We start from the raw sequence: 27,913 nt of genomic DNA, 5'->3' as shown, positions 1-27,913 counted from the left end.
CCTGCTGTCTCTGCAGCACCCAGTTCATCTCTAAAAATGTCACTGTCAGCTGCAGCACTCCTCTGTGCTGCCCTTTGTAACTCCTCATTCTTCCAGATAAACATCTCCCCTTTCCATGAGTCTTTTGGCTCACTTCTCAAACTATCCTTCCATCAGATACTTTTCCTCATAAAGGATCTTACCAGTCCCTGCAGAATTATTCTCCCAATTTACACCCCCCACAACTTCCCCCATTATCCAGCTTATATTTCTTCTTCCTCTGCTGAACAGCCAGCAAAAATGTAGTTTGTCTTCTGCTCTCTCCTTCTAGTAACTCCATTTGTACATATGGTCTCCTGTCATCTCCTGCCCTCTCCTGCCCAATTTCTTATTCTTCCTCACTCCATCTCAACCCATTCCCTTCTGCTGTTTGCCTATCCTCCAGCTCTTTCCCCATACACAACAAGCTTTAGCACATTCCAGCCTCTAAAAAGAAGAAAACCTTTGGATCTCTACTTGGATGTCTGCCATCCACCTTCCTGTACTTTGAAGTTCAATCACTGCAGTTCAGAATTTGTTCCTGTAATTGTTGGTTTTGGGTTTTCTTTTTTGTCCCACTCTTGCCTTCCTCTCCTCTGTCTTCTTTCCCTACTGCTAACTCACCCACACATCAAGCTGCCTTTAATGCCCTCTTCCTGGCCAAAATCCAAAATTGTTCCTTCCTGCTTACACTCTTCTGCCCCTCAGGACCCATTCTGTTTTTAGAATGTCGTGTCTTCTTTTTTTCTGAAGTTCTTTTGCTTACTCCTTAACCTCTGCTTACATTGCTGGTAAGTCTTCCACATTTCTGGTAAAAGTCAATGCTGATTTCTGCTTCTAAATTATCTCCAGCTTCTTGAAATCCCTGCTTTAAATCTGCTCATCCACTTGAAAATATGAGTTATTTAGAAAACTGAGAGATTAGTTTCATGTAGAAGCAGGTGCTACTCAGCCTTTTTCTAGAACTAGCCCTCATGTAAACGTGCTTACATATTGATTTCGTTTAATGCTACTGTCAACCTCCCCTTAGCATAATTCTAAACAGAATTTCATGGGCATTTTCTTGACACACTTAAAATATAGTTTGAAAGAGAACTATCTTAAAAGGTGTAAACTTGAAAGGTGCTTGGGTTGCACTCTGTAAGGTCAGTCATGAAAAATGAAGCAGGGCCATGCATATTAAGTATCTCATAGATAAACACATGTGAGGAGGAGATCCAGACATAGAAAGCTGTTGGGTTCTGGGACAGATTCCAAGGACAAACAGAGCACTTTGCCTGTACAAATAAATATTTTCTCCTGATAGATTGGCTAGTATCACCTAGACATGGCAGACTGAAAGCATATTTTGCCTTCTTAATGGCTCAGAAATATTTTTTTTTTTCTCTGAATGAAAACTTTCATTAAACACTGAGTCCTTGAATTGACTGTTGTTCTGCTTCTGGTCTTTAGGTTATTTTATTTAATTCTCTGAGCCATCCCTGCATTCTGCTGCAGCCAACAGTGTTGACACATCTCCATATACTGGAATCTGCTCACTTCAGGATGCTTATCTGCCTGCAGTAGGAGCCCCATTGCCCTGAGTCCCTGTTCCACAGTGTCTCTGGCCAGATTTTCTTCTAGCTGTAGGTCTTTCTGCATTTTCCCCCTCACTGATCATGGAACAGTATCTTCCTGCCTCCGTGGACCAAAAGGGACAGACTTACAGAATACATCCATGCTTGGCTTGCAGACATTTTGAAATAGAAAAATAACAAGTTACTGCCTGTGATATGCACAGGGAACTTGCTTATATTTAATGGTTTTCAGCTACTGGCAAAGAATGAAAACTTTTTCCTATGGGGAATTCCAGCTGCTCTCCTCACCAGGATTTTATTCCTCTTTGGTGACACAGACAGAGCCCTCTATTCAGCATTTACCTGGTGGGATGGTCTTTTGGCCACTAGTGGTCAATTTAATTTTTCAACCTCTGCTTTCCAGGCTTAGATGTCTAATTTTTACATGTAAGAAATTAAATTCTGTCTATTAGTGTCAAAGTGCAATTTACCAGCTGTCCTTATGTATGCATCAAATATGGATAACCCCAAAGAGGAGAGCTAAAGGGTTAAATATAAAATGTGGAGTGGTCATGGAGCAGCTATTTTCCCTTGTGTATGGAGTGCTGTGTTATCGCTGTGCTGCTCAAAGGCAGGCATGAGTGACACACTGAAGTGGAAGCATAATCAGCTTCATGTCCCTTTCTCCTGCAAGCTCAGCTGCTCCCTTTAAAGAAAGACTGCAAAGTACAGGACACCAAGCCAGAAAAGCACATTCTGAGTATCAAAAATTCAACTGATTGTTAACTTGACTGAACATATTTCTGTATGTCTGAGTTCATGTCCTATGGCGAGGAATGACAAACTGTTGGCGTATGTCAGCCCAAGGTTTCTGAAGGTTACTGCTCTGCCTGGATTACCCTTTTCTAAAAATGACCTCCTGCCAAGACTAGATTCACACTGCAGGCAAGCTTTGGTGCTCACTGCCCTTCTTATGAAGTAAGTGTAGTTCCTTACCTTTATACTGACTTTCCTCTAAAATGTTTCCCCAGTATTTTAGTGCTTTGTGCTCAGTGTTAATCCAGCAGCTATGAAGCCTCACTTCCCTTAGCAATGCCTTTATGTTAACCTTGAGGGAATCCTGTCACTGCCCAGCATCTCCCTTACCCCATCTGCAAAAGGGACCCATGGCACTCATCTGCTTTAAGAAATGCTTTCACATCTGTAGATGAGAAGCTTTATGTTGTACAGAGATACTTTCAGTCATGGGAAAGGACACTAAACTTTTAAGAATGGACTGTGGTAATTAGTATAATCTTTCTTTTATAAGCAAATGTACAATCTTTCAAATAAGCAAATGTGATTTAGCAAATTGAATATGATGGGCAAAATACAAGTCTTGCAGAAAATAGCCTATGAAAAAATTATTTCTAATCATGACACTGCTGGTTCTGTATATCACTTCATCCCTTACTACAGCTCTAAAAATGTCTGCCATGTGTCTATAGCTTCAATAACTAGCTAAAGACATCTTGAAGTGTGCCATATCATTCCATGACAATTAACATAGTCATCTTTCATATGAATTTTATATCAACAAGTCCCTAAGAAACAAGCCAGGGTAATTTTAGAGAGAAGACCCAAACTAAGGAAGAATTTGAAGACCTGTCATGAGCAATAGATGTTCAATGTAACAAAGAAAGCACCAAAATGTGGCTGAGGGGGATGGTTCCATATGGCAAAAGGAGCTGAGAGGCAAACTTGTGCTTTTCCAGACTCTTTTTGTCCATCCTGAGAAGGAAACTCAGTGTTACTGGTTATCTGTCTTAACTGTTGTTTCATGCACCAGACAGCAGCAAGAAACTTCCCACATTTTGAAAGACTGCATTTTGTGGGATCTGTCTAGAAGAGAGGTCTTATTTTTGAGGAATCCCTATATCTGACACAAAATCCAAGCACAGTGGCTTCATGAAACTGGGACAACTAACACAGGCAAAAGGAGCTGATGGTCATGTCTGAGGGGGTTACTGCTGAAAATATATTTCAAGATCAAGACAACTATTTTTATAATGTTTCATTGATTCTGCATTCTTAACCTTTCTTTTAGATCCTATTAACGCTGCCCCATCTTTCAGTGGGAAATATCTTCCTACAGTTAGTTTCAGAAAGCAATTGCAGATGGTCATCTGGTTTTGGAGGATCTCAGAAAGTGGAGAACAAGTGCTTTGGAGTAGTCTTGGACAAGAACTAGACTTTGGACAGGATGGCACTGGGGGACTGGCACCTCTGGGCTGTGGAGGTGACTCTGTCTAGCCTGCAGCAACAGAAATGGTGCCCAGCTGTTCTTCTCCCCAGTCCTGAGCAGATATTGACAACTTGTTGACAGTGCTGGCAATGAGGTCAAGCACTGAAAGTGCAACAACACTCAGTCCTTCACTCACTCTCCTCTTTATGCTGGCACTTGAGAGGAAGTACTCTGAACAGGTGTGGGTGCAAGAGGATGCTTCTGGTCTGCTGAAGAAGACTTAAGCATCATCAAATTGCTGTTCCCAGTAGACAGCAACTTTCAGCTTTAACAGAACACTAGAGGGAAAATGGTTAATAGAAAGAGAGCTGAAATGTTTTAGTATCTTGTTGGGAAGTTATTTTGGCATTGGATTCAGATGGTAAAATATGTTTCCTTTGATGCTGTGCCACATAGAGGGGATTGGAGATGATTTGTCCCAGAACAAGCTAGCAGTAGATCCTGCACAGATCTGACTGGTGTGCTGCAGCTACAGGCTGATGTTAAACTAGAGCACCAAGAGAGGCTGAGGGATGCAAGGATGAATAATGCAAAGGCCAAGAGGTTCAAAGACACTGAAAAGATGCGATGATGACAGATATAAAGACAAGTTCATCAGAACAAATGACAAGTTGGATGCCAGCACATGAGGTTTGGAAGTTATGTTGTGGCTACTGCCCAGAAAAAGAGCTGTTTCTTTCAGCTTTATTTTGGAGAAAATAAAAAATTATTCAAAGGAGATAAAATGGAGGATGTTGTACCATTTTATCATACCTAGATCTCATTTAACACTATTGTGTTTACTACATTTGCCTCAGACAGGTTGCAAAATAAATGTCTGAAACTGCTATAGACAAAGCAGACATCATTAGGGCAATTAGTACTGGCTGTCCTGGCATTTGGACATTTGGACTAATTTACTTAAACATCAATACCACAATCTTTTTGTTCATAGTCTGTACACAGGATATCTGCTTCCAGGAAGATACTTTAAGATGGAACAAGTTATTGCTGTCTTAGACAAAATAAGTGACAAACAAAAGAAAACTACAATCCACAAGTGTTTTCTCTGAAAATAAATTTGGTCTCCTTTTTCTAAATTGTTGGTATATTTCAACTTCTCAGTTGGCTTTTTTCTGTTTGTTTTTTTTTTTTTTTTTAATACACTCTATGACAATCCCCAAACAAGTCCCTAAATTAATTTTTGCTTAACAAAGCACACAAGGCCTCACAGAGCTGTTGTAAGATTTCTGTGCCTACCCTAAGATTTCCTGCCCCAGCCTAAGTGGAGGCATGTTAGAGTCACTTCAATAACCCTCACTCAGAAAAAGATGACCCTGTGGTCAGAAAAGAGAGTCAGAATATTGCAAGCAGGCAACTGAGTCTCCAGCCCTGCCATGATCAATGTATTTTTAAATTTGATAATCTATTAAGCTTTTGTGGGGGATCCATTCTATCAGAGATTTTATTATCGATACCACTGGGTTTGCTTAAACAAAGAAGAAGAAAAAACAAAAGAAAAAACAAGAGAAAAACTTACTAGTAGTATTTGAACTTCAATTAAATTTGCAAGAATTTCTATTTGTATAAGCCCCACAAAGCCAGATAATTTCAGGAAGAATTAATTTAGTGTGAAATGACTCAACATGGCAAAAATGTGTGAGATGCAAAGTCCCTGGTTCTGATTCTTTTTTCACAAGTTGTCTGCATGTCCTGTGTGTTTGAAAATCCAGGTATCTGCAAGGTCTTTCTAAAATTATAACACCTCCTCCCCCCAGATGCTCCCTTATAGGAAGTTTCAAAACTGATATAACCATGAAGAAGGCATATATAGTGAACACTGTCTCAGTAGCACGTGTTGAACAGGGTTAGCAGACATTAGTGAATTATCCTTAAGGTGGAAAATAGCTTTCCAATTTGATCCAGAAGTCTTAAAGGCTTTCTCACATTTCTGCAAGACTGGGATCAAACTGAAAAGTTATATGCCAAAGGAGTAAACTGCTTTTAAAATACTGCCAGAAGACATATTTCCACACACTGGATTTCTCCTGTTGTTTCTCATGCTTTATATGTATTCGCATTGCCAAGAAAATAAAGAATTATTCTGAATTTCAGAAGAACTTTCCTGCTGGAGGCCTGAACTAACTTTCCTCTGCTGGGAAAAGTAATTATTCTCTCTAGTTCTGGTCCTACCTGGCTTTTCCATGTACACAAAGCATAAGTCTGTGTTGTTCTTCTTTTCACATCTCAGAAATACCATCATATCTATCTGATATTTAAGGTTTTGTGTGTCTACGGTCCCATATGGGCTGCTGGGCTGATACTTTTCTCAGAAAATGGCAAGGAACACCAATAGCCCCTTTCCTGGAAATTTCGTGTGCTTTACTCCTGCCTCCCCAGAGAGCTGATCACATCTGCTCTGGCTCCCAAAGGGCTCACTCAGAAGTCCAGGAATAGTTGACAGCCAAGCCCAGAGCAGTTCATCAAATGCAGAGGGCAATTGGATTGGGGGATGGCAAGTAGCTTTCTAAAAGCCCAGCTACAACAGACAAACCTGTTTCAGGGCACAAACATATGAAAGTCTAGTACTCAGGTGACATGTCTTACTCCCACAGCCCAAATTCCTGTGTGAAGGGTGGAACACATCCCATGCAGTGCTGGTTGCCAAAGTGCCACTCAGCTGGTCCATCCCATTCAAGCAGGCTCATTCAGCAGCCAATGGCAGACAGTGTATTTCCAGACAGTGATTTATTCCTCAGCCCTCTGATTCCCCAGGGCATGACAAACTCTTCATTTCTCCTGTCTTTTCCTCTGGCAAATGCTCTCCTAACCTAGGGCAGAAGTATCAGGCGTTTCCCAGGGTTGGTGAGCCATGGGCACCATGCTGTCTTAAAGGGTGTCCAACCCACCCAGCTCCCATATAAGGTATCCTTTAAGAGAAATAGGAGCAATCCTTTTCTAAGGCCATATTTATTGAATAAATAATTCACTTTTCTGGCTCGTTTGTTTGCTTGTTATAGAATGATTGCAGTTTTAGTGCTTTGCCTTAGTTATGAGGCTCTGCAGGCATCATTCCTGCCACTTAAACTGTTCACACTGCTTTTGTTAAAAGGCCAGAGGTTTAAAAGACACTGATATCACGCAATGTCCCCACCCAACATCAGCAGAATAGTGCTGCCAAGAGCAAGGCAGCTGAATGTGATGGTCACTGTAAGGACATCATGTGAAGCTACCTAGAGCAGTAAGTGCTTTTCTCTGAGAAGCCTGTGCTGAGGCAAAAAGGTGCCAACTGCTGAATGATCAAGACAGCCCTTTTTAGTTCCCCATGCAGTATCTGGGTTTGTAAACTTCTACTCATGTGAAAACAAAATTCTTGCTCTTGAGGAGGTAAAGAGGGTAAATCACCAGGTGTCCTCTGACATTTCCCTTCCTCCAGCCTCAGAGGGCAACACCTTGCCTTGGACATTAATTCACCTGGGAACTTTGCAGAAATAAAATATTGCATGCTGATTACCCAATGAAGAACAAATGGTTGTTCTGCTCTAACTGTGAGTTGTTCAGGGAAATTTTTTTTGTCCCTGACTGATCTTCCCTTTAGCTCCTTTAGGTCTTTCCAATTCTGTGTTTTCAAACACAAAAAAATATCCATGTTGACCATTTAGATGGGCACTGTATTGCAATGTTCTAGCAGTATTGTCTTTAGTTCAGCAGTAAATCATGTAACTCCAGGATATGGGAAACTGTGGACGTGATTTCTGGGAACACAGAGTAGTATTTCTTCCTTGTTGACCTTAATTTCCCTTTCCTTCTAGCAGGGTTGTGTGTAAATGTTTCTGATCTGAAGGCACCTTTTGAACTCCTGTTGCTGTCATCACTATAAAGGAGGCAGAAATCAATGAAGCAGAGAAAGTACTGTGGGCACAGCAATCAGCAGCCACATTCTTCATTCCGTCCATGCTTTTTGCAGGCTTGTCCCTCAAGCACAGCATGTTGCACCATGCTCTTGCCAGGTATTCATGTAATAATGGTAGAAAGGGGTCTCCATCAAGAAAAAGCCCCTATGAAAAAGGCAAATGATACATAGCTGACATGTGAATCATATTTCCTGGCTGCAGAGCTACAGATTTTCTGATGTGCAGCCAGATTTATGTCCATCTTCTCTGTAACTCCTATTTCACCATGGACATCCTGCCTGCACTTTCCTGTCTCCAGGGAGGGTAGTAGTTCTCTTGGATTTCAGAGATTTCATATGCTAACTTGTTGCAATGATTTCCTCTTGAATTCTGGCACACATGAATGTTAATTAGTTGCAAACTTTGTAAATATACTCTTAAAGGTATTTGATTGTAGTCAGCATAAAAGACATCAAGAACTTAGAGGAAATTTTCCATATTTAATCAACAAAAGAATGATTTTATGGTTGTGGAACTAGAGAAAGGCTCAGACACAGGTTTAGGCTACAGCTTTGCTGCTGGCTCCCTGTCCACCATGATTTGAGCAATTCAGTGTCTTTTGCTGCAGAACTACTGCTTTTTTCTTTCCTTTTCACTTGTCTGTTTTGTCCTGATTTCTCATATTAGAAAAGCCTGAACTTTATAATTCTCTTAATGTGTGTTTGTAAAGCTTGAATGTAAGAGGACGCTGAGGTGCAGCTGTGCCACTCACAATTACTTTGTCAGTCTTATGCTTCACTTGACAAGAAAGACAGTGCTGCAGAACACCCAGTTATACTCTGGCATGATTTGGTTTATTTGTAGCTCTTCAACAGGTTTGGAATAACAAGAGTCAGTAGAAGCATGTAAACAAGAAAAAAGAAAACTTTTTCTGAGAATGTCTGTCCACCTTGTTTGCTGCAACCAAAAGATCATAGCTTTAAGGGGAAGTCGTGTTTGACCACTTGACAAACTTCTGTGATGAGATGAGTGGCTTCTTAGGAGGGGCACAGAGCAGTGGGTGCTGCCTACCTCGACTTCAGTAGGGTTTCCAACACTGTCTGGATCTGCACACAGTGAAGTGGATTGCAAATTGCCTGAACTGCTCTGGCTGGACCCAGAGGGTGGTGACCAGTGGGAGAAAATCTAGCTGGAGGCAAATAACGAGTGGTGTGAGCAGAGAACAAGAGCAGGGTGTACCTTCTTAACACCTTCCATTAGTGATCTGGATGGTGGAGCAGAGTGTACTCTCAGGTCTGAAGATTACACCAAACTGGGAGAATTGGCTGATAAACTTCTGGTCTTTCTGCCATCCAGAGGAACCTTGACAGGCTGGAGAAACAGGCCAGCAAGAATCTCATGAAGTTCAACAAGAAGAATTGCTGAGTAGTGCACCTGGGGAGGGACAACCCCAGGTACCAGCATACACTGGGGACCAGAGAGCTGGAAAGCAGTTTGGGAGAAGAAGACCTGGGGACGCTGGTAGACAGCAGGTTGAACAGGAGCCAGCAGTGGAGCAGCAAGGAAATCTGATGTAATCCTGGGCTGCACTGCCAGCAGGTCACAGGAGGGGGTCCTTTCCCTCCACTCAGTCCTGGGGAGGCCACAGCTGGAGTGCTGAGTCATGGAGTTACTGGAGAGAGGGGCCACAAAGACGATGAAGGGATAGAAACATCTCTTCTGGGAGGAAAGGCTGAGAGAGTGGGACTGCTCTGCCTGGAGAAGGCTCTAAGGGATTTAATCAATATATATGAATACCAAAAGAGACAGTACAAAGCAGATGGAGCCAGAGTCTTCCCAGGGACAAAAGAAGCAACAGGCACAAATTGAAACACAGGAAGTTTTCTCTGAACATTGGGAATTCTTTTTTTTTTTACTGTGAGGGTGATGGAGCACTGACACAGGCTGCTGAGAGGGGTTATGAGGTTTCCATCATCTGGAGTTTCTCAACAGTCATTTGGGCATGGTTTTGGGCAAACAGCTCTAGGTGGCCCTGCTGGAGGAGGGGGTTGAACCAGGTGGTCTCTGGAGGTCACTTCAAACTTTTCTGTGCCTCTGTGAAAGGCTGTGGAACAGAACAATCTCTGACAATGCTTTTGTCATCTATCAGCAAACATCCTGTAACAGCAAAGGCAGAAAATAGCAGGCAGAGCTTTCTTTCAAAAACCAAAAATGTAGTCACATACAAGAAAGGTTAGTGCAGGAATGGTGACGTGTTCTTATTGGTGAACCTGAAGCTCCGGAAATGGAAGAAACTCTTGCACTTTGTCACTGCAGTGTTGTTCCCCATAAGACACTGCACCATGGTAAACCTCTTCCAAATTTAAATCTCCTGGTTCACATTTCTTACAAATTCTAAACCATTTCTTACAAAACTATTTTACAATACAAGTCACAAAGATTTTTTTGCCATTTTTTGTCTTAATCAATGCACTTTAAACCTGTGAAACCAATAATGTGAGGTTCCAGTGATACACAGGGTCATGGGAGGCCAGTCTTGGGGACAATCAGTAGCTTTATAGGAACATTCAGTTAAATTCTGATTATTAGGGAGCAGGGTGAGGAGGTGAGCAGTGCAGATTCCTGCTCCAGAAAGCTGAGGAATCAGGGCTGTGCAGTGCAGAGGGGAGGCATGACAGCATGGTTTAGGGTGGCAGAAGGCACAGGAAATCATAGCAATGCTTCTGTGCTTCCAGTCAGGACTTCCAAACAGTTCAAAAGGTCATCCAGAGAGATTCTGCACCCAGTTTTATTACCAAAGAAATTTACCTGGCTGCTGGGTATTTGAGTTAAATGAGTGCTTCCCACTGGTACTCCTACTACCCCCTGCCAGGAGCTCCTGACTTCTCCTAGTCCTGTGAATTAAACTGGGGAAGAAATTAACTGAAAATGAAATTAGTCATGCAAAGCAGGATGTGTCAGCAAATCAGCTCTGTGATCTGGAGCAAAAGATCTGAGGTGGCTGGGCAAACTGGCCTCCACTTTGGTAACCATGTAACCAAGATTTCTGAGTGATGATAAGGCCCTGGAATGCCTCACCATGTTCTCTTCAGGTACAATTCTTTTTGACTGTCTTGAACAACAGAAATATTTTGTCATATATGTACCTAGAATACTGGATGGACAGTTGAAGATGTGTCAAAATTGACAGTATTTTCAGACTTTTCCTCTGACATTTTGGCATGAAACAAAGTCTATCGCTTAAAAACATTATATTTAAATAATCATTAGAAATTATTTTAGAACAGAACTGCAGTTAGCTTTTATATTTACATTTTTTAAAACCCATCTTGAATTAACTTTAATTTTTTTTTTTTAGCATAAAAACTTAAAAATTTTTAACTAATCAAGTTTAGTTTTCACTTGAGCTCAGAGATGTAGGTGGATACTGACTGCAGATCCCCTTTCCAGGGGGTAAATCTTCATGTCCTGAAAAGACACTTGTTTTAACCAAAACCATCTGGAAATACTTGCACTTATTTTAACTTCAGTTTTTCCTGGTTATCTAAAAAGATCACACTGTACTTGCTTAAACAAAACACTGAAAAATGCAGTTGTCATCCATTCTATTCCTCCTGTAGCTGAACACTTTGTTGTTTTATAATAAGTGGTGACATTAGTTCATATCATGTGATTAAAAAGGATTCATTGCACATTAGAGCCCATAATCGCAGCCTATAGTCTCATTTTAACATTTCTCACTGGCATATCCTACTTGACCCTGCTTACTGCAGCACTTCTATTATGCTGTCTAAAAGGACAAGAGGACTGAACAGAAACAAAAATGCAGGGGTGAACATTGCTTTCACACTCACAGCTATGTGTTCAGTGCTGTTATAGCTCTCAGTGAATAGAAGAAATCTGGAGTCTGGCCAACACCGCTCGATAGAAATCTCCATCTTCCCAAAAAAAAGCCCTGATGTGTTTAAAATAAAATGACCAGCTAAACCAGTGAGCAAGAACTTTCTTTCACACAACTACAAGACACCACTGAAGACAACCTGCTTTAATACAGTATGAACTTCATGCTTTATGTACCATCACTGTTTAGTAGTGTTTATTTTTTTTCTTGGCACAGTGGTCAAGTATGATGAGGATAAATATCAAAAGGTTGAAGGATATTCATTAGATCTTTTTGTCTAGGTTTGTAATAGGTAATGCAGCATTGATGTACTGCTTAGGAAACAAATCAAGATATCATAAAGCAAAAATGCACCTTCATGGGTCAGTTCTGTTACAGATGGTATGCTGATATCAACAAGAAAATAGTTGTCATGTCTTTATTGAATGATATGAACAACCAAACCAGATCTTTCTTGGTTTAACTCCTTCTTTTTGCTGTCTTTCAAGAGATCTGCATATCAAATCAAAGTGAAAATAAAAGGTAGCGAGGTGCTGTCTGAAGCTGAGAAAACAGTTTAGCCAGAGCTGAACCATGGGCAGGTGTGTGCTGAGGGCTCCTGGGGAGGGCACAGGGGCAGGGAGGCTGCTGCTGCTGCTGGAGGACAGGCAGCTCTCCCTGCTGTGGGACAGGGAGGGAGGGTTTCACCTCCAGCCCACAGGATTGGTGCCACAGCCTGTTTGCCTTGTGTTGCACCAGGAGCTTCCAAATGGAAGTATGGTGAGGAAGCCTCAAAAGAGATCCCAGCCTGGAGTTTAGCTTGGACATTTCTGCTTCTCTGCTACTTTCACTTAGTTTTCATTATTTGTCATGTCTATGCTGCTTTGCTATGGGCTCAGCCACCCACCTCTCCATGGCAAACCTTGAGATGGGGCTTGCCTGGGGCACTGTGGGCACTGTTTTCCTGGTGCCTCAGGGCTGGGGATTTTGTCTTGTTGGTTTTTTTTTTTAATTTAACATATTTAGAATAGCCTTACAGTATCAGGTCTGAATGAAAGCTGTAGGCTGAGTACATGGTGTGGCACAGTGGTGAGGCAGCAAACATCCCCCTGCCCTTGTACCCTGCTTCTGGGCATCCATCTGCACCTTTCTGAGCCACACCTCTGGCTCAGCCAATTTAATTCATCTTCTGAACCAAATCTTCTCCAGCTTTGCTGAAATTCTGGTGCTCAGTGATGGCCAGTGTCCACCAAATGGCAGTTCCCCTTCCTGAGGGAAAAAAACCCCAATCAATCTGAATCACAGCATCTCAGTTTCTTCATTTTAAAACCCTACTCCACAGCCTATTGCTTCTCTCTCAATTGCTCATGTTTTCTTCTGTGATAAAGAAACAGTCTGTTCTAGTGGCCTCTTTTACACTTGGCAAAAGCAAGGGAGGTTTGGGCTTTCCCTGAATCTCTCATAGCCCTCAAAAAATGTGTACAAACCCCCTTTGTACACAGAAAAACCACATGAGACATCTCACAGTCCAAAGTATTTTACATCTCCCATGGGGGACATTGCTCAGGTTTTCAAATTTAAACAAAATCTTCTCTGCCCATTTTTGCAGAGACTGGTTATCCTGCCAGGGACTTTATTTCCCATTGTTTAACATATTTTTCGTTATATCTTCTAAAGTTCATTTTTCAGGACTGCCTTATGGTGGATCTCTCTTTTAATCGTCCAGCCTGGCTGATGATATGCTGTCTTTCCACAGTTTCCACAGTTCTCTTTCACCTCATCTCTCCTCCTGCCTGGATCCAGTCCCTTTGGGCAGCCAGCTGCTGTCCCACTTTGCTCCCACCTGGGCCATGGAGCACACTTAGGGTAACAAGTGAACAGGGTCTGCTGTGGGAATCAGTGTGACCATTCCTGCTGCTATCAGAGGTTCCCTTCCTGTTGGAAAGGAACCTGCCCACCAAACCCAGATCCTTTTGCTGGCCACCACAGAGATCTGCTGTTGCTTCCAGAATCCATCCCCCACTGGTGCTATTTTACCACTGAATCAGCATTTATTCAGCAGAAGTAATAGTTAAGTAGTTAAATGATCATTTCCAGCACTTACAGGGAGGTACTTACTGTCCTATCCAACCTCCTCATCCTCTGTAGCAGCCAGGTGACCAAGGGGAATTTTGTTACTTTGGTTTTCTGGTTTTGATTTTGTTTGCTCACAGGCATACAGGAAAGCCACAGTGCAGCCAGCTCAGGAAACTCAAGCTCATATGGGCTGTAACAACAACCAGATGAGATATGGCCATCTACACAGGAATAATCCTCTAACAACCCTCCATGACAGTGATACCAAAAAAGTTATATTTCTCCAAAAAGGAGTCTCTGCAGCAGTGGGGGGAACTGTTGGAAAACCCTTTTAACTTTAGCACAATAGTGTTTGATCCCTATATCCGTGGTTAATGCTTATTTTTGTACCATATAGTGCTTAGTACAGATGCCAGAGATTAATGTGGCTTTGTAATAACTCCCTACATCTGTGACTAATAAGTACTGTGCCAGTTACAGCTTCCTTATTTACCTATATCAGTGATTAATATGTACTGTCAGATGACTTAGTTTGGAAAACAAAGATATTGTGCCAAAGCAAAAAATGATAAGAAAAGTACATCATGACCTGACCACATATTTGAGATACTCTTAAGGAGAAAAGATTCATTAGAAGATCTGGAACTATGAAAAGGAAATTTAGGGAAGGGGATGTTCCCAAACAACCACCAAAGACCCTCAAGAGACCCCTCCTCATATCCAAATAACTCCACAGATATAATTAGCATATGGATGTGTTCAGGAAATGTAATGAATATGCAATAGAAATTTCGAGAATATGTGTTGGTTTCATGACTATAACCTGGTCCATTAGGCTGCTGGGTGGGCACGTTAGAGGGAGTGATCCCCATGCACCCAGTGGTCTCCAAGTGGACTTGGGCTCCCAGCACCTCCCCTTCCATGCTGAGGGATTCAGTGATGAAATCACTGCTACTTGGTTCAGCCCTCCTCCACACCTGTGGCTGTGGGTGGCTGCAGGTCTGCTGCAGTGCTCTGCTGCCTCACTTCATTTCTCTCTTGTCTGTGCAATTAGAAAGAAAAACATGCAGTGTAAAATTCCCACCACCCTCCTACTGCTTTTTAATCATATATTTTTGTTTGAATTTATTTGGTTACACTGGCTTTGCCTTGCCCTGCTTTATCATAGCACATCGATGTGCCTGGAAAGCAGCAGCACTGAAAATAAAGTTCAGGAAAGTAACAGGGTTGAAATTAGATCATCATTGTCCCTATCATTCTTAAATGAAATTGATTTTTTTCTTGAAATCTTTTGCTTGTTAACAGCACTACATAATTATTACATCTCATTTCCCTTTAATATGAAACTGTGGGAGCTGCATTGTCCATGTTCCTGAGTTTCCAGAGAGTTAACAAAAATGTGGTTACACCAAGCTTTCATTGTGAGGGGTGTCAGGGATGTGCTGTGGGCTTTGTTGGGCACTGGCGCCACGTGACCGGCCCAGACACCTCACACAATGGCATAAAAAGGCTCTGGTCTTGTCAGCAACACCAGCTCTGTCAAAAAAACTTCAAACAATTGTCTTCTGTTGGAAGAGCATATATTTTACTAAAAGCTATATCATTTGTCTTTTAATGCTTTTTTTGCCTCAGTGAGAAACAGCAATGGCTGCACTGTGCTCTGCCTTGCCTCATGCACCACCAGCTAACTCGACTGGCACTGCCAGTGAGATCCTTTTACAGCACTTGGAACACTGAAAAACTGAAAATTATGATGAAAATTACTACAAATTATGGGGTAGCATTCTATAAGCGACTTGCCTGCTGACATATATTGTTTGTTCTGTGAAGATGACAGACAAACTTGTAACTCAAGACATATGGAAGTCAAACTTGGTGGTGACTACAGCAGTCAAACAGTGTTATATTACAGGGAAAAAAGCGAATTAAATTTTTACTGTAACTGAGAAATAGAATCACTGTACTATGCCTGCAGATCTATGTACAAAGCTCATGGAAGCCATTGTCACTGCTCTCCTTTCCTGCAGCCACCACTGGGTCAGGACCTCTCAGCAGCAGGTGATACAGCTTGAAAAGGCAAGAAGACATCAGCATTTTTGTATTTAAGAAATACTGCTGGCATTGGGGAAAAATGTAATTTTTACACAAAATGCTGTTTGAAAATACTATTTTTTGTTAAAAGAAGAAAGCTGATTTGTCTCAGGTGTGTTATACGTGCTCAGAATTCACTGACAATTGTGATCCCAGTGGGAGAAACTGCTTAGAATCATAGAACCATGGAATGGTTTGGTTCTCAAGAGCCCCACATAACCTGACTTCTTTTCAGCAATGAGCTATCAACCACCTCTCTGGGGTAACCTGTCCCAGTGTTTCACCAGCCTCATAATAAAAAAATGTCTTCTTTACATCTAGTCTGAATCTACTCTCTCTTAAATTAAAAACATTCTCCTTGTCCTATCACTACAGGCCTTGCTAAAAAAATTTGTTTCCATCTTTCCAATAAGCTTCCTTACACCCTCCTTAAGAACCTTCTCTTCTCCAGGCTGAACAACCTCAGCTCTGTCAGCCTTTCCTCAAAGGAGAAGTGGTCCAGCCCTGAGCATCTGTGGAGTTCTCCTCTGGATTTGCTTCAACAGGTCCATGCCTTTCCTGTGCTGAGGACCCCAGAGATGCATGCAAACCCAGTTGCTCATGGGCTGAAAATGATGCATGAAAAGATTGGTTTTCTGTGCCTGATCTCCCTGCTGTACCTAAATAAAGTTTTTCTCAGAAGCTGAAATATTGTCCTGATGAAAACTTTTGAGTTTTCTTGAATTGGACCTGATTACCAGGTACCTTGCTGGGCATCCTGGGTTAAGTCCTCCCTTTGACCCTGGCAAAGGGTCCTTACCTTTCTTAACCCCAGACAGAGAAACAACAGGACCTTTTACAGAGTCCAAACCATGACTTCCTACAGTCATGGTCTCAATTTCCAGAGCCAGCAAAGCTGTTTCAAAGGCCTTCACTCCTGTGTTGGTTACCTTCCTGAAACAGGAAGTTTGGATCTATTGATTCCTCTAGCAACAGTTCAGCGGTGACTGTCATGAACCAGAAATTATGGGCTATAAATGCTCATCTTCCCAACCTTTTCAAAGAAAAAGCACCCTGAGCCCTTAAAGGTTTGCTAGGACTCTCCCTGGTACCTGCATTTTCCAAAAAATACAATTTGGGAAGCTGAATGCTGATTCCCCCTGGGAAGTTGAGAATCACACAAAACCAGGTTCCAGCTTATGCCAAATTCCCTGTCCCTCCCATGAATTCCTGGGATGTGCCAGGAACACCACAGGTAGGGGAGCTGGCAGGGTTCTGCCAGAGGCATGAAGATCAGGAGTTCTCAGGCATGACTGGTGCAGCTACCACTGCTTCACCCCTGGACATTTCCAGCAGGACATGGGAATGACTCTGTTAGTGAGAAGGAACAGGAGCAGCCAAACACCAGAGCAAACACTAAACTGGGCTGGTGTTTCCCAGGACAGGCACATCTGGCATCAGCAGCAGCACCTCAGCCCCCAGCCTCCTCCACCAGACCAAATGCAGCCCCCATTAGTGCATCTCCAGTACGTGGGGATGACAACAGCACTGAGAAATCTTCTTCCTCCTGGTAATTTTCATCTCAGAAGAGAACAGCAGCAAGACTCAACTCCCCCTTAACTTGGGAACCCCCTTCCCTATGCTGGTAACAATTGTGCCTTGGGAAGGCAGAGCACGAAACAACTCATAGACAATCTTGTTTCCCTGAGACTCTTTTTGCTCACCTGCTTCTCCCTGCCCTGCAGAAATCTCTCCCAGGATGCTGCTGAAGGACTAGAAGGAGGCAGAACTGTTCCTTAAAACAAAAAACCAACCAACCAACCAAACAAACAAGCAAACAAACAAGAAATGTCACTTTCTTGCATTTTAAAAAGAAAATAATCTATACAATATTTCTGTGATGGTGCCAATTCTGATGCAAAAATACATCCACCCTTACATAGGAGGCTCACTAGTGTTCTTCCTCTCTGAGATCCCATCCCAATGGATTTCTGCACAGTAACAAAATACTGTGAAGGAGGCATTGCTCTTCTTGTTGATTTTTATTTCTTTTGTTCAACAGTTTGTTCTAACATCTCTTGCTATTTACTTCCTCCCTACTGAGCTCAAGCAGTCCAAATTGTTCAGCCTTGCTCCCAAAAATCCTTTTCAAAATTTGCTGTGCTCAGGCCCTTTATAAGTTCAGCAACTGTAGCATTAAATCTGGCCCCTTGTTAAACTGGCTGCAGATTCCAACCAAGGAATTTCAGAATCACAGAATATTCTGAGTTGGAAGGGACCCACAAGGATCATGGAGTCCAGCTCTTAAGTGAATGGCCCAAACAAAGATCAAACACATGACCTCAGCATTATTAGCACCATCCCTGCTATTGCACACGATTCTCTCTTGTTCTGGCAACAAACTGAGACTTAACTCACCACTGGCCTGTGGCTCCAGAGATTCAGTTGATGTCAGGAGTTACTTTGAGCCTCCGCCTCCCTTACTCTGGGGGAGTGTCCACTTGAAGCTGGAGAAGAAACCACACTGTATCTTGATGAGACACCAATGACATAGATGAGAATGTTCTCCCTTGAGGGTGAGGACGCTTTTTCAAAATACTCCAAAAATACACGTTGGACACCACCTCTGGGGATGAGGTGTAATTTTATTGTAAGAAATACTTTCTGCCTGAAGGTCCTCAGAGATGTCTGCTTCAGCAGGAGCTGTCCAAGATACAGGAACATGTAAATGAACAAGTCTGTCCTCTGCTAAAGGTGCTAAAGGGCTCCTATCCTCTAACCAACCTGAACTGAACAGACACACTGGTAGGGAATTCAAAGGCCTTTTCAGCTCTGCCAGCTGACATTAGGGACAAAGACTGCTCTTCTTCCTGTCCTCTTTCAAACTTGTCTTTTCTTATTTACTGTGTTTTACAACTTTCACCTTTAATCCCTGTTGGTCACTGATACACAGCCAGAGTTCATCAGAGGGGGAAAAAAAGGAACAAAAAAAGCTTTATTTCTTAAGTTAACAGAAATCAGATTATAAATCTTCCTGTATTTATTCTTTTTATTACCACAATAGAGTTATTACACACTAATGTGGATGTCACATATGGGGCTGGAGAAAAGACAAACAGAAGATATTTTAAGATATAATGAGGAGGGAAGATTTTTGGAATTAGTTTTTTTCCAGATGTACCGAGGCTGATGATTTTGCAATGATGGTGAAGCCCTTCCTTTGTCTTAGTGACACAGATTTATCCTGAGCTGAAAAGCTCTCTCTTCACTTCCAAATAGGGTATTTCAAAAAATTAAAGACTAGAAATGCAAATACTAGACATATTGCCTTGTACATTATACAATATACATAATGCATAATGCATGCTGAAAGTAGAAATAACCTCCATGACTGGAAGCAATCTTCATGACTTATTCAGCTAACATACTAAGAAATAAAATAATTGTTCATATTTTAAACTGGTAAAGCATTTCCAGTGTTTTGGCACAAATGAAATGTCAACAGTTTAAATTACACAGATGACAAAGATGTTTCTATTCCTGTGCCTAAAAGGACACAGAGGTTTCATGTTTTATGAACCAGAATTTTAGTGTAAAAACAAAACAGAGTAGGTACTTACAAGTATCTAAGCCCATCATAGATAACACAACTCACTAATGGTTTGAACACTTCCCTCCTCTGTGACTGTGAACCAGGAACAATTATTTCAATAAAAAAATCAACAAATACATAAAGAAAGGAAGAAGATGCTAATAACCCCAACTGTCCTTGTGGGCAGAAGACCCATCCTTGAGGAGTTCTTCTGAGAGAAACCAAAGCAGCCTGCTCCTGATTGGGGAAAGACCTAGCCACCAAAACAAAATTTTAATTTTTTTTCAATATACAAACTGAAACCAGGATAACTCATAAGGCATAACTCAAAGAAGGAGCTGGTTTAATATTAGGTTTTGCTCTTTCCAGACCTTTCAAGTCCAACCTACTGCCTCTCCAGCTTGGCATCCATGGGCTTTGTCTTCCAAAACTTTCACCTCCTGCACAGCTGTAGGCACCCAGTTTCAGAGGGACACATTTTCAGTATCTGTACTTCTGTCAAACTCTCAGTAATTTGGGCCAAGTCAAGATTTAAACCTGGGGAACAATTCTAGGAAGTTTTCAGCTCTCACGTCAGGAAGGGGAACAGCAGCTTTGCTGCTGCCTTGACATTGTCCCCTGTCCCAAGGCAGGGTGGCAGCCAGAAATGGCCCTCACCAAGTGCCACATGCCACCTCTCCAGGAAATGCCACATCTCAAAGAAAGCAGAACTCAGCTCATGTTCACGCCTCATTCATACTCACATTGCTGGGATTTGAACACGTAGTTGAGTAAGAAATCAAAGTTGAGTTTGATCTTCTCATTTTTTTTCTCTATTTGGTTTTTGTGAAACCAAATAGAGAAAACATCTTCAGAAATTGCTCTGCTCAGAAGTGTTTCCAGGACTGGCGCTGGTTTGCCCAGGTAAAACCATGTTTCATGAGGGGATCAGCAGAGTCTGGGCACTCATGTCATAGCTGTGACAAACAAGAGGGCTGCTCTGTGGCTCCTTGCCTGCAGCCAGCTCTCACATCCTCCTCCCAGCAACAGAGGAAATGGCTGATGGTCTCCTTGAAGGATTTTTCCAAGAACTCTGTTATCTTCAGAGATTTTCTTCTTTCATTTCACACATCAAGCAAAACCAAACCAAACCAAACCAAACACAAATAAAGGAAGGGGGGGTGGGGGGGAAGCACACTGGAGGTAGAAAAACATGACATGAAACAATCAGTAAAAGTGCTGGAATACCTCAGCAGTACCTGGGACACAATACAGAGTTAACTGCATTCTTCCCTACTCATATTATGCAATTGTAAATGTGTGATGCGTGACTGCTGTATCAGTAGCTTTATTCCATAAAGATAACCAGTTCTTGGGTAAGGAAACAATTTTCCAGATATATGTATTTGGAAACACCAACACACCAATTTCCCAAAAATAAAACTCACCAGACTAAACCCTTTCACATACCTACCTCTTTTCTACATCCACCATGCATGCAGGAATGGCTGAAAAGCTTTGAGCCAGGCTATGCAGAAAGTTGTACCAGGTGTCAGAAGCTCCGGAGGCCTCATCAGAAAGAACATCTTAAACCTGGAACTTTTAAACTCTGGTAGTTGTTCAAAGTGGACACAGTCACCCTTTTCTGTCCTGTTTCCCTGTGTCACAGACACAAACACCAGCCTGAGTTTCAAAGCCCAGGCGTCATCACATGCTGGTCCCAAGTGCTGTGGCTCGTGTGCTGAGGTTTTGGGTTTCAACACTTCAAATTCAATGCTTCCAAAACATAATTGACCTTTGGTATTATAATCCAGAGACTCATTTCACCTGTGATGGCCAAACACCTTCTTACACCTCAGTAATTTAAACTCCCACTCCACTTACTCTGCCACATATTCAGTCCTGCATATAATGTGTATTATATAATGCACAACATGAGTGCAATGAATTGAAGAGTGGGTGTTTAAAAAAATGGAAATTAAAATATTCAACAGCCGTTCCTAAGCGTAACAGACAAAATGGGAAAGTGGAACAGAAAAACCCTCTCCTATGTAATAAAAAAGGTCAGCAAAAAAGGGTATGGGATGAGTTTTCCTACCACTATTCATGCCTTTTTCTCTTCCATCTCACACACCACCTTCCTTGTGGGACTGCAAGGTTTCTGGACCACCTCACCTGTGTTCCCCACCTATTTACACAGCCTCTCATAGGACAGAGTCACAGGTACTAAGAAAATAAATTTTTCTGCACTGCAGAGTCCCACTGTGAGTACTTTCAAGGTAATTAACATTGCAAAACACTGAAATTATTTCACAACCACAACCTTTTGTTCAATAAAAATCAACTGTTGTAATTTATGCTTAGTTCCCTAATTACAAAAAGCTGCATGATTCTCATTGACTGAACACAGTCACAGATGAAAAAGATGACTATCAAAGTAAATTTATTTTCTGAAAATTGCATTAATTTTTCACTGTTTCTCACACTGAACTATATTTTCTTACTGCTGCTGTCTAACTTTCTTAGTGTCTTAAGGCCACTACTTCACCTGGGAATTGTTCCAAATTTGATCTGACAGCAAGGAGATAGAGAGCACATGCTGGCACGATTGGCAAAGTTAAGAAAACCCCGCCAGGACTGGAGTGCAGGGCTGTGTGTGCACAGAGGGGTGTAGTCCCCACACTGCATTTCTCAGGTCATCTCTGCCAGAGCTCACAGGGATGCCCTCAACAGCCAGGGTGCCACTTCAAACCCTCTTAAGGAGGAAAGTGAGGGCAGGTTTCTTAGATACATCACCACGTGAAAGCCGTGTGCCTGTGCAGAACACAGCATCGTATTTTGTCCTGCACAGCATATACTTCCTTGACATCAACCTTATTCTACTCCAGCTGCTACAGTTCTACCATAGGAAAAAAAAAAGGATTTGCCCTGAACTCCTAATTACTATAAAATTACATATCTTTATTTTTCCAGAACTAAGGTATTTTATTGCATTTCGCATCACCATTCAAATTTAGGAATAAAATGCATACATCAAAGCATGATGCAGACTTGACTGCAATATCTCTGCAGTTTACAACGTTCAATCTGAACACATGAACCACTCAAAAAACATTATTGCTGATGATGGAATAGCTCCATCTTCTGGAATAAAAGTTATTTTCTTAACAACCATCTTTACATTTCCAACATGGATCTTTATATTCAAATGTCTATTTCAAAACCCAACTTGGATATTTTTACTGACTGCAGATGAAGCTTGGGTAGAAAATGGAAGGAATTTTACAACAATAATGTGGTTTCTGATAAAATTTAAGAAGCATTATTTCCTCCTGGTGCTGAAAATGCCTAGAGATTGTTCAACATGCCATAATAAATGACCTTACCATTTAAGAAATAGCTGTAATCTGATTATGAGAACAAGAATTTAAAACTCTTGCTGAAGACAAAACACTCAACGCATATACTTAACTTTTAGTTTCACATGAAAGGTTTGCAGTTTTACAAAAGTGTGTTTGTCATTAAACACAGTTATAATCAGGGAGCAATTGAAACCTCTGCTGAAGTCCCTGAAGTCTGAACTATAGAGAAGGGGCTGCAAGTGATCCTTACTGCTATTTATCAAAACACTTAAAAGTTATGTTTAAATGAAATATTTCAAATTTCATTTAACACAGGTAATTAGTAATGATCCCCATATGTAAATTTAACTTATGGTCAAGTCAGGTGTTAAAAAAGCAGGAGAGACCAGAACAAAACAATGACTCCAGTTCCTGATTTTATCCCTTTTATGTATCATGGGCATATTCTATGGCTGCTGTTTGAAAAAAACAGGTGTTAATGAACAAAGTTCTTAAGTATTCACTCACAAAGGGAAAGGTGCATTGAAGCTGTTGGTGATCTACTCACTGGTGCTGTGTTGTATTTCTTGATTTCACAGGAAGGGTAACGCCACCAGAAAGAAATGAAAAATTAAACATATACATTTCCATCTCCATTTGAAATAGTGGTATATCTAAAATTAATACATACTCACAGACACACCAGAAATTTAAATGAACTTAGTTAACAAAACAAAGCAACTGAAGCTTTATTTATCTATATAGAAAGATGCATCCTTATGTGCATTCTTTTAAGCTAAGGAAAATGAAAAAGCCATGCAGCCCTTGCAAGAAATAAATCCTCAGGTGGTAATATATATATACATAGAAAGTTTCTCCTTTAGTAGATGATTCCTCTCAACAGATAATTAATGCCATTTAGGAGAGACTTAAGCTTATGAGTACTTTATAGTAGAATACTCTACTACATTTTTTCAGTACAACAGCAAAACCATTGCTTGAACCACCATATTGTTTGTATTAGTTAAATAAGAGCAAGTAACAGAACTTAAGCAGTTAAACATGTATCTGGAAATCAGACTACTTAAGTAAAGTAAGCACAAGGAAAGGATATAGAGCAAATGAAAGGATTTTTCTTCAAGAAAAATCATCTTTCGACTTGTTGCAACTTCACATCTCATATGGCTTTTGAATGGAGGCATTAGTTAAAAGAATCTTTCCACCCATAGTCAAGTATTGACTGTATTTAAATACAGCAATGCAAGGACAAACAAGTTAAAAATTTAGCATACCATATTGCTTTATGTAATATGGCATAGAACCCCTTTCTATAAGGCTACAAAGGACAAATTTACATTAATATGAGGTACTGGCATTTATGATTGAAAAAGTAAAGATGAAAAAAGGATTATACAGCATTGTCATCAGACATCTCTTTTTTTTCCTTTTTCTTTTTTTTTTTGAGGGGCTTTTGGTTTTAGTTTTCCTTTTTACAAAATACGTGTCTTGATGACCACATGCTCTAAGCTTATATTCACTTATTTTTACATATATATTTTATTTGTAGGGGCAATTGAGAGAGAGTCACAAATAACGAAAGGACACTAAGGTTTTAATAAGGGCAACAAAAAAGTGTTTTCACCAGAATAGATTCACATTACAGTACACCAATATTGACAGCATTCTCTTTTGTCTATTTTTGGTACATAAGATGGAATCTCTCTACATAACCTTATAAGGCTTCAGTAACTAAAAAGTAAAAAACCTATTAGTTTACAATTCATTTAAAAATTCTGAAAGACACAGCAAGTTCTAAACTTTAGTAGTGCTACCCATACACAACCATCTGGTTTCAGAAGCCATTAAAAGAGCCTCCTCCAAGGGAGCTTCCAACAGCAGAGTTGTGCAACATGGATGTATCTTACTACGAGGGGAAAAAAAATTACACATGGCACATTCTCATTCATATTTTGCAATGTAAAAAGTTACAAACATACCTAATCAAATAAATAATAAAAAAAGAATCTGAAATGTGTTTGTTATGTATCCTAAAATCACTACGCAGAATAATGGAGACTTTCACTCACAAACTATTTACATGGTAATACCCAGGTGAGGGTACACACTGCTACAAAACTCATAAAACAAAGGGTAAACTTGAAATGTTTTCCATAGTAAAGGTCTAGCAGCATGACTATATCTAATGCTGTTTGTTGTCTTTGACAGTTTTTGGAAGTTTGTTTTAATCTATGTCTTCGTCCAGTTCATAATTGTCTTTATCATAAATATCTTTTACTAAAAGAACCCGTACGAGCATATTTTCCAAAGTGTTGCGGTCCAGTGAGGTGGCAGTGTACCAGATGGGGCTCTCTGCCGACACCGAGCACTCCGGCTGCAGATAGAACATGTCTGTCCTCTGGTTCAGATTCTGTGGGCTACCAGGAGGAAAACACAGCAGGTTAGAAACACAGCCTCACAGGACAACACAGAACGTTAGCAGCTCCAAAATCTTGCACAAACAAACTTCTAACTGCACCTAGGCAAGTTACCAAAAAACTCCAAACCAACCAGAATGAAAAGAAAAATGTGAAGAAATGTGGTCTTGTTGATAGAAGGAGCCTTGCCTGGTCGGGCCCAAACCCAGCCAGTCCCACATCTGCAGAGCCCCAGATGCCTGGGACTCACCAAGCATGCAAGAGATCACAGACTCTTCAAAAACCTGCACATCCAGGTCTTGCTAAACCAGAAAGTGCTTTCCATGATTTGCAAAGAGACCCAACGCTAATTACACCAATTACATCAATAATTGCTCACACAACTGCTGGCTGACGTGGCTACCTCTGAATGTAAAGCCTGGGGTTCCCTTGAAAAGCCAAGGATGGTAGTTCTGAGATGCACAGAAGTGTAAGCAGCTAAAATCTCTCCTCCTCCTGTTATATTTAAAAGGTTGGTTGTTATAAATCTTAATCCCTTAATTCCTTAGCTGCCATTTTATGGAATTACATGCAGCTCAGAAACATCCTTTAAGACACTAGAGAAGACTCCTTTCAGGAAATCTTAGCAGTTCATCCATTTAGGCAAGTCTCAGAAAAGAATTTTCAGTTCTGGATGAGCAAGTGATCACTCAAGCTCCCTCCTTCACAAATACTGCAGACTTCAGGAGTCAACTATATTTCATGTTTCTTCAGTAAAAATAAGGATTTTCACCAGCTCACCTTCCCAAATTGGTTGATAAGATTTCAGGTGTTGCTCTTCACCTGTTGAGGTGACTGTCAGATTCTTTTGCTCTCATGTAAATCAGATTAAGAGTCAGATAAGGAGTAAAGTATGGTTGTTTAAAATAGTTTACAAATTTAAATATTTTAACCTCCTTCCTACTTGCTTGAAACAACAGTATTTTTATAGGAACAAGCAATCACAGAATCACAGAATCAATCAGGTTGGATAAGACTTCTGGGATCATCGAGTCCAATCTGTGGTCCAACACCTCCATGTCAATCAGACCATGGCACTGAATGCCACATCCAGTCTTTCCTTAAGCACCTCCAGCACCTCCCTGGGCAGCCCATTCCCATGTCTAATTACCCTTCCTGTGGAGAAATTCCTCTCTAATGTCCAACCTAAACCCACCCAAGTGCAGTTTGAGACTATAATGAGACAATAATACAGTCCTTCATAGCTGTGAATGAAAACATCCTGAAATTTCAACTATACAGCTGTCCACTGGTTGCCAAGTATGTTTCAAACAGCTGGCATTACCTAAAATTTTACAATAGTTTTTACAGTGTTAAATATTCCATTTAAAATATTTCAACAAAATTAAGAAGGAGAACCAGGAGAACAGTCTTGCTGCTTTAGTTAACAATGGTTACCAACATCTGCAAGACAGCATGGCTTGAAACCACATCATAACTGATGTCCAAATGGGTTTAAGAGCATTCTTTTCTCACAAAGTTGAGATGTTCCTCCTAAAGAAAAAAAATTATGTGGTCTCTCCCCCAGTGACTGTGTAACAGTCCAAAAAGCCAACTTAGACTTTTTAATGACAAATCCTCCCCAAATCATGAAAGTAGAGAAAGTGAAGGCAAAATCCCCCTGCAACAACCAGGATCAACTGAGTTTTTGAAAAACAGGTGGTTGCATTAACAGACCACAACCTCTTTTTTACTTGTTTCTCTCTATAGCATCACATGCTTGTACTTCTGCTGATGCTGTGTGTGAGCTCCTTCCTCACCTTTCAGACCATAATGCTGTTTCCTAACACACATTGAGTGTCATACTTAATTTACTGTCTTGTATATACCAGGTGATTTTATTTCTTTGGTATCACTTGCCCTCATTTCCCTTAGAGTTATACAAAACATTAAAATCAGTCACTTGAATGGCTGTTACAGTTAAGGAAAAATACTTTCCAAGAAATCTTGTTTTCAAGCTTCCAAAACACTTAGCTAGTAAATAATTTTTTTTAAGAGTTGCCTAAGCTTTTTTTTTAATGTAATAAATTCTGCTTCCTTCCTTCCTGCACAATTAATTGTAGAGATTGGATGGAAACAAGCTAGTTCTAAATACTGGGTTAATGCCAGTAGTCGTTTACCTACCACAAAATATTTCAAACATGCTTCCACACTGGGTACCTCAAAAGCATCTACATTTCAGATGCCTGATAACTTATAATGAAGCAAATCTGTTGTCTTAACCCAATTCTTAGTGAAGAGATGGGGACCTCACAAACAAAACCCTCAGTAGCAAAACCCACCAGAATTCTTGCTGGCAATTTTCTGCAGAGATACTTGGTATTCCCAGGTAAGAGAATTGAATTGTATTGTTATTCCCAGATGGAGCCCTTGAAAACTAACACTGAAGTACTCCACTTCTCCCACACTTAATGCACATTTTGTCCAGATACAGAACTGGAGATTTCATTTAGGTATTTTTCAGGAAATTTCAATCCATTCCCTTTGTTTGAGCACATTTAATGTTGCATCAAAACAGTTCCTTTCTGGTTTACTCTAGACCCTGTCTGTATTACCCTGTATCACACTTACCTTTTAGACAGATAGCACTCAAACATTTTCACAGGGCATCTAGCTGGATCAGATGTGTTTTCAATTTGTTCAAATACTGGCACATCATCTTCATGTTTCCTTTTTCCAGTAGCAATTTTATCTTTAAGAAGAAAATCAACAACATCTAAGCAATAACTTGAAGTTATTTTACATTTTTCAGTAAAATTCCCCATAAGCAG

General features: G+C 40.8%; 1 protein-coding gene across 6 annotated transcripts in view; it reads right to left on the bottom strand.

The window, feature by feature from the left end:
• Nucleotides 1-23,392: 23,392 nt before the first annotated feature.
• Nucleotides 23,393-27,913, bottom strand: part of ZMYM2 (zinc finger MYM-type containing 2) — an 87,315-nt gene continuing 82,794 nt past the window's right edge. For all 6 annotated transcript variants that reach the window (XM_066544783.1, XM_066544786.1, XM_066544788.1 and 3 more), the window contains 2 exons: nt 27,714-27,834; nt 23,393-25,103 (listed from right to left, as the gene is read on the bottom strand). In XM_066544783.1, the coding sequence (XP_066400880.1) occupies nt 24,911-25,103; nt 27,714-27,834 (314 nt within the window). In that variant the 3' untranslated portion in view covers nt 23,393-24,910. The remainder of the gene's footprint in view (nt 25,104-27,713; nt 27,835-27,913) is intronic.

This window comes from Molothrus aeneus, chromosome 2, assembly GCF_037042795.1.
Source record: "Molothrus aeneus isolate 106 chromosome 2, BPBGC_Maene_1.0, whole genome shotgun sequence".
NCBI classification, from domain to species: Eukaryota; Metazoa; Chordata; class Aves; order Passeriformes; family Icteridae; genus Molothrus; species Molothrus aeneus.
Note: the sequence above shows the minus strand (reverse complement) of the source record. Positions and strands in the feature narration are given on the sequence as shown.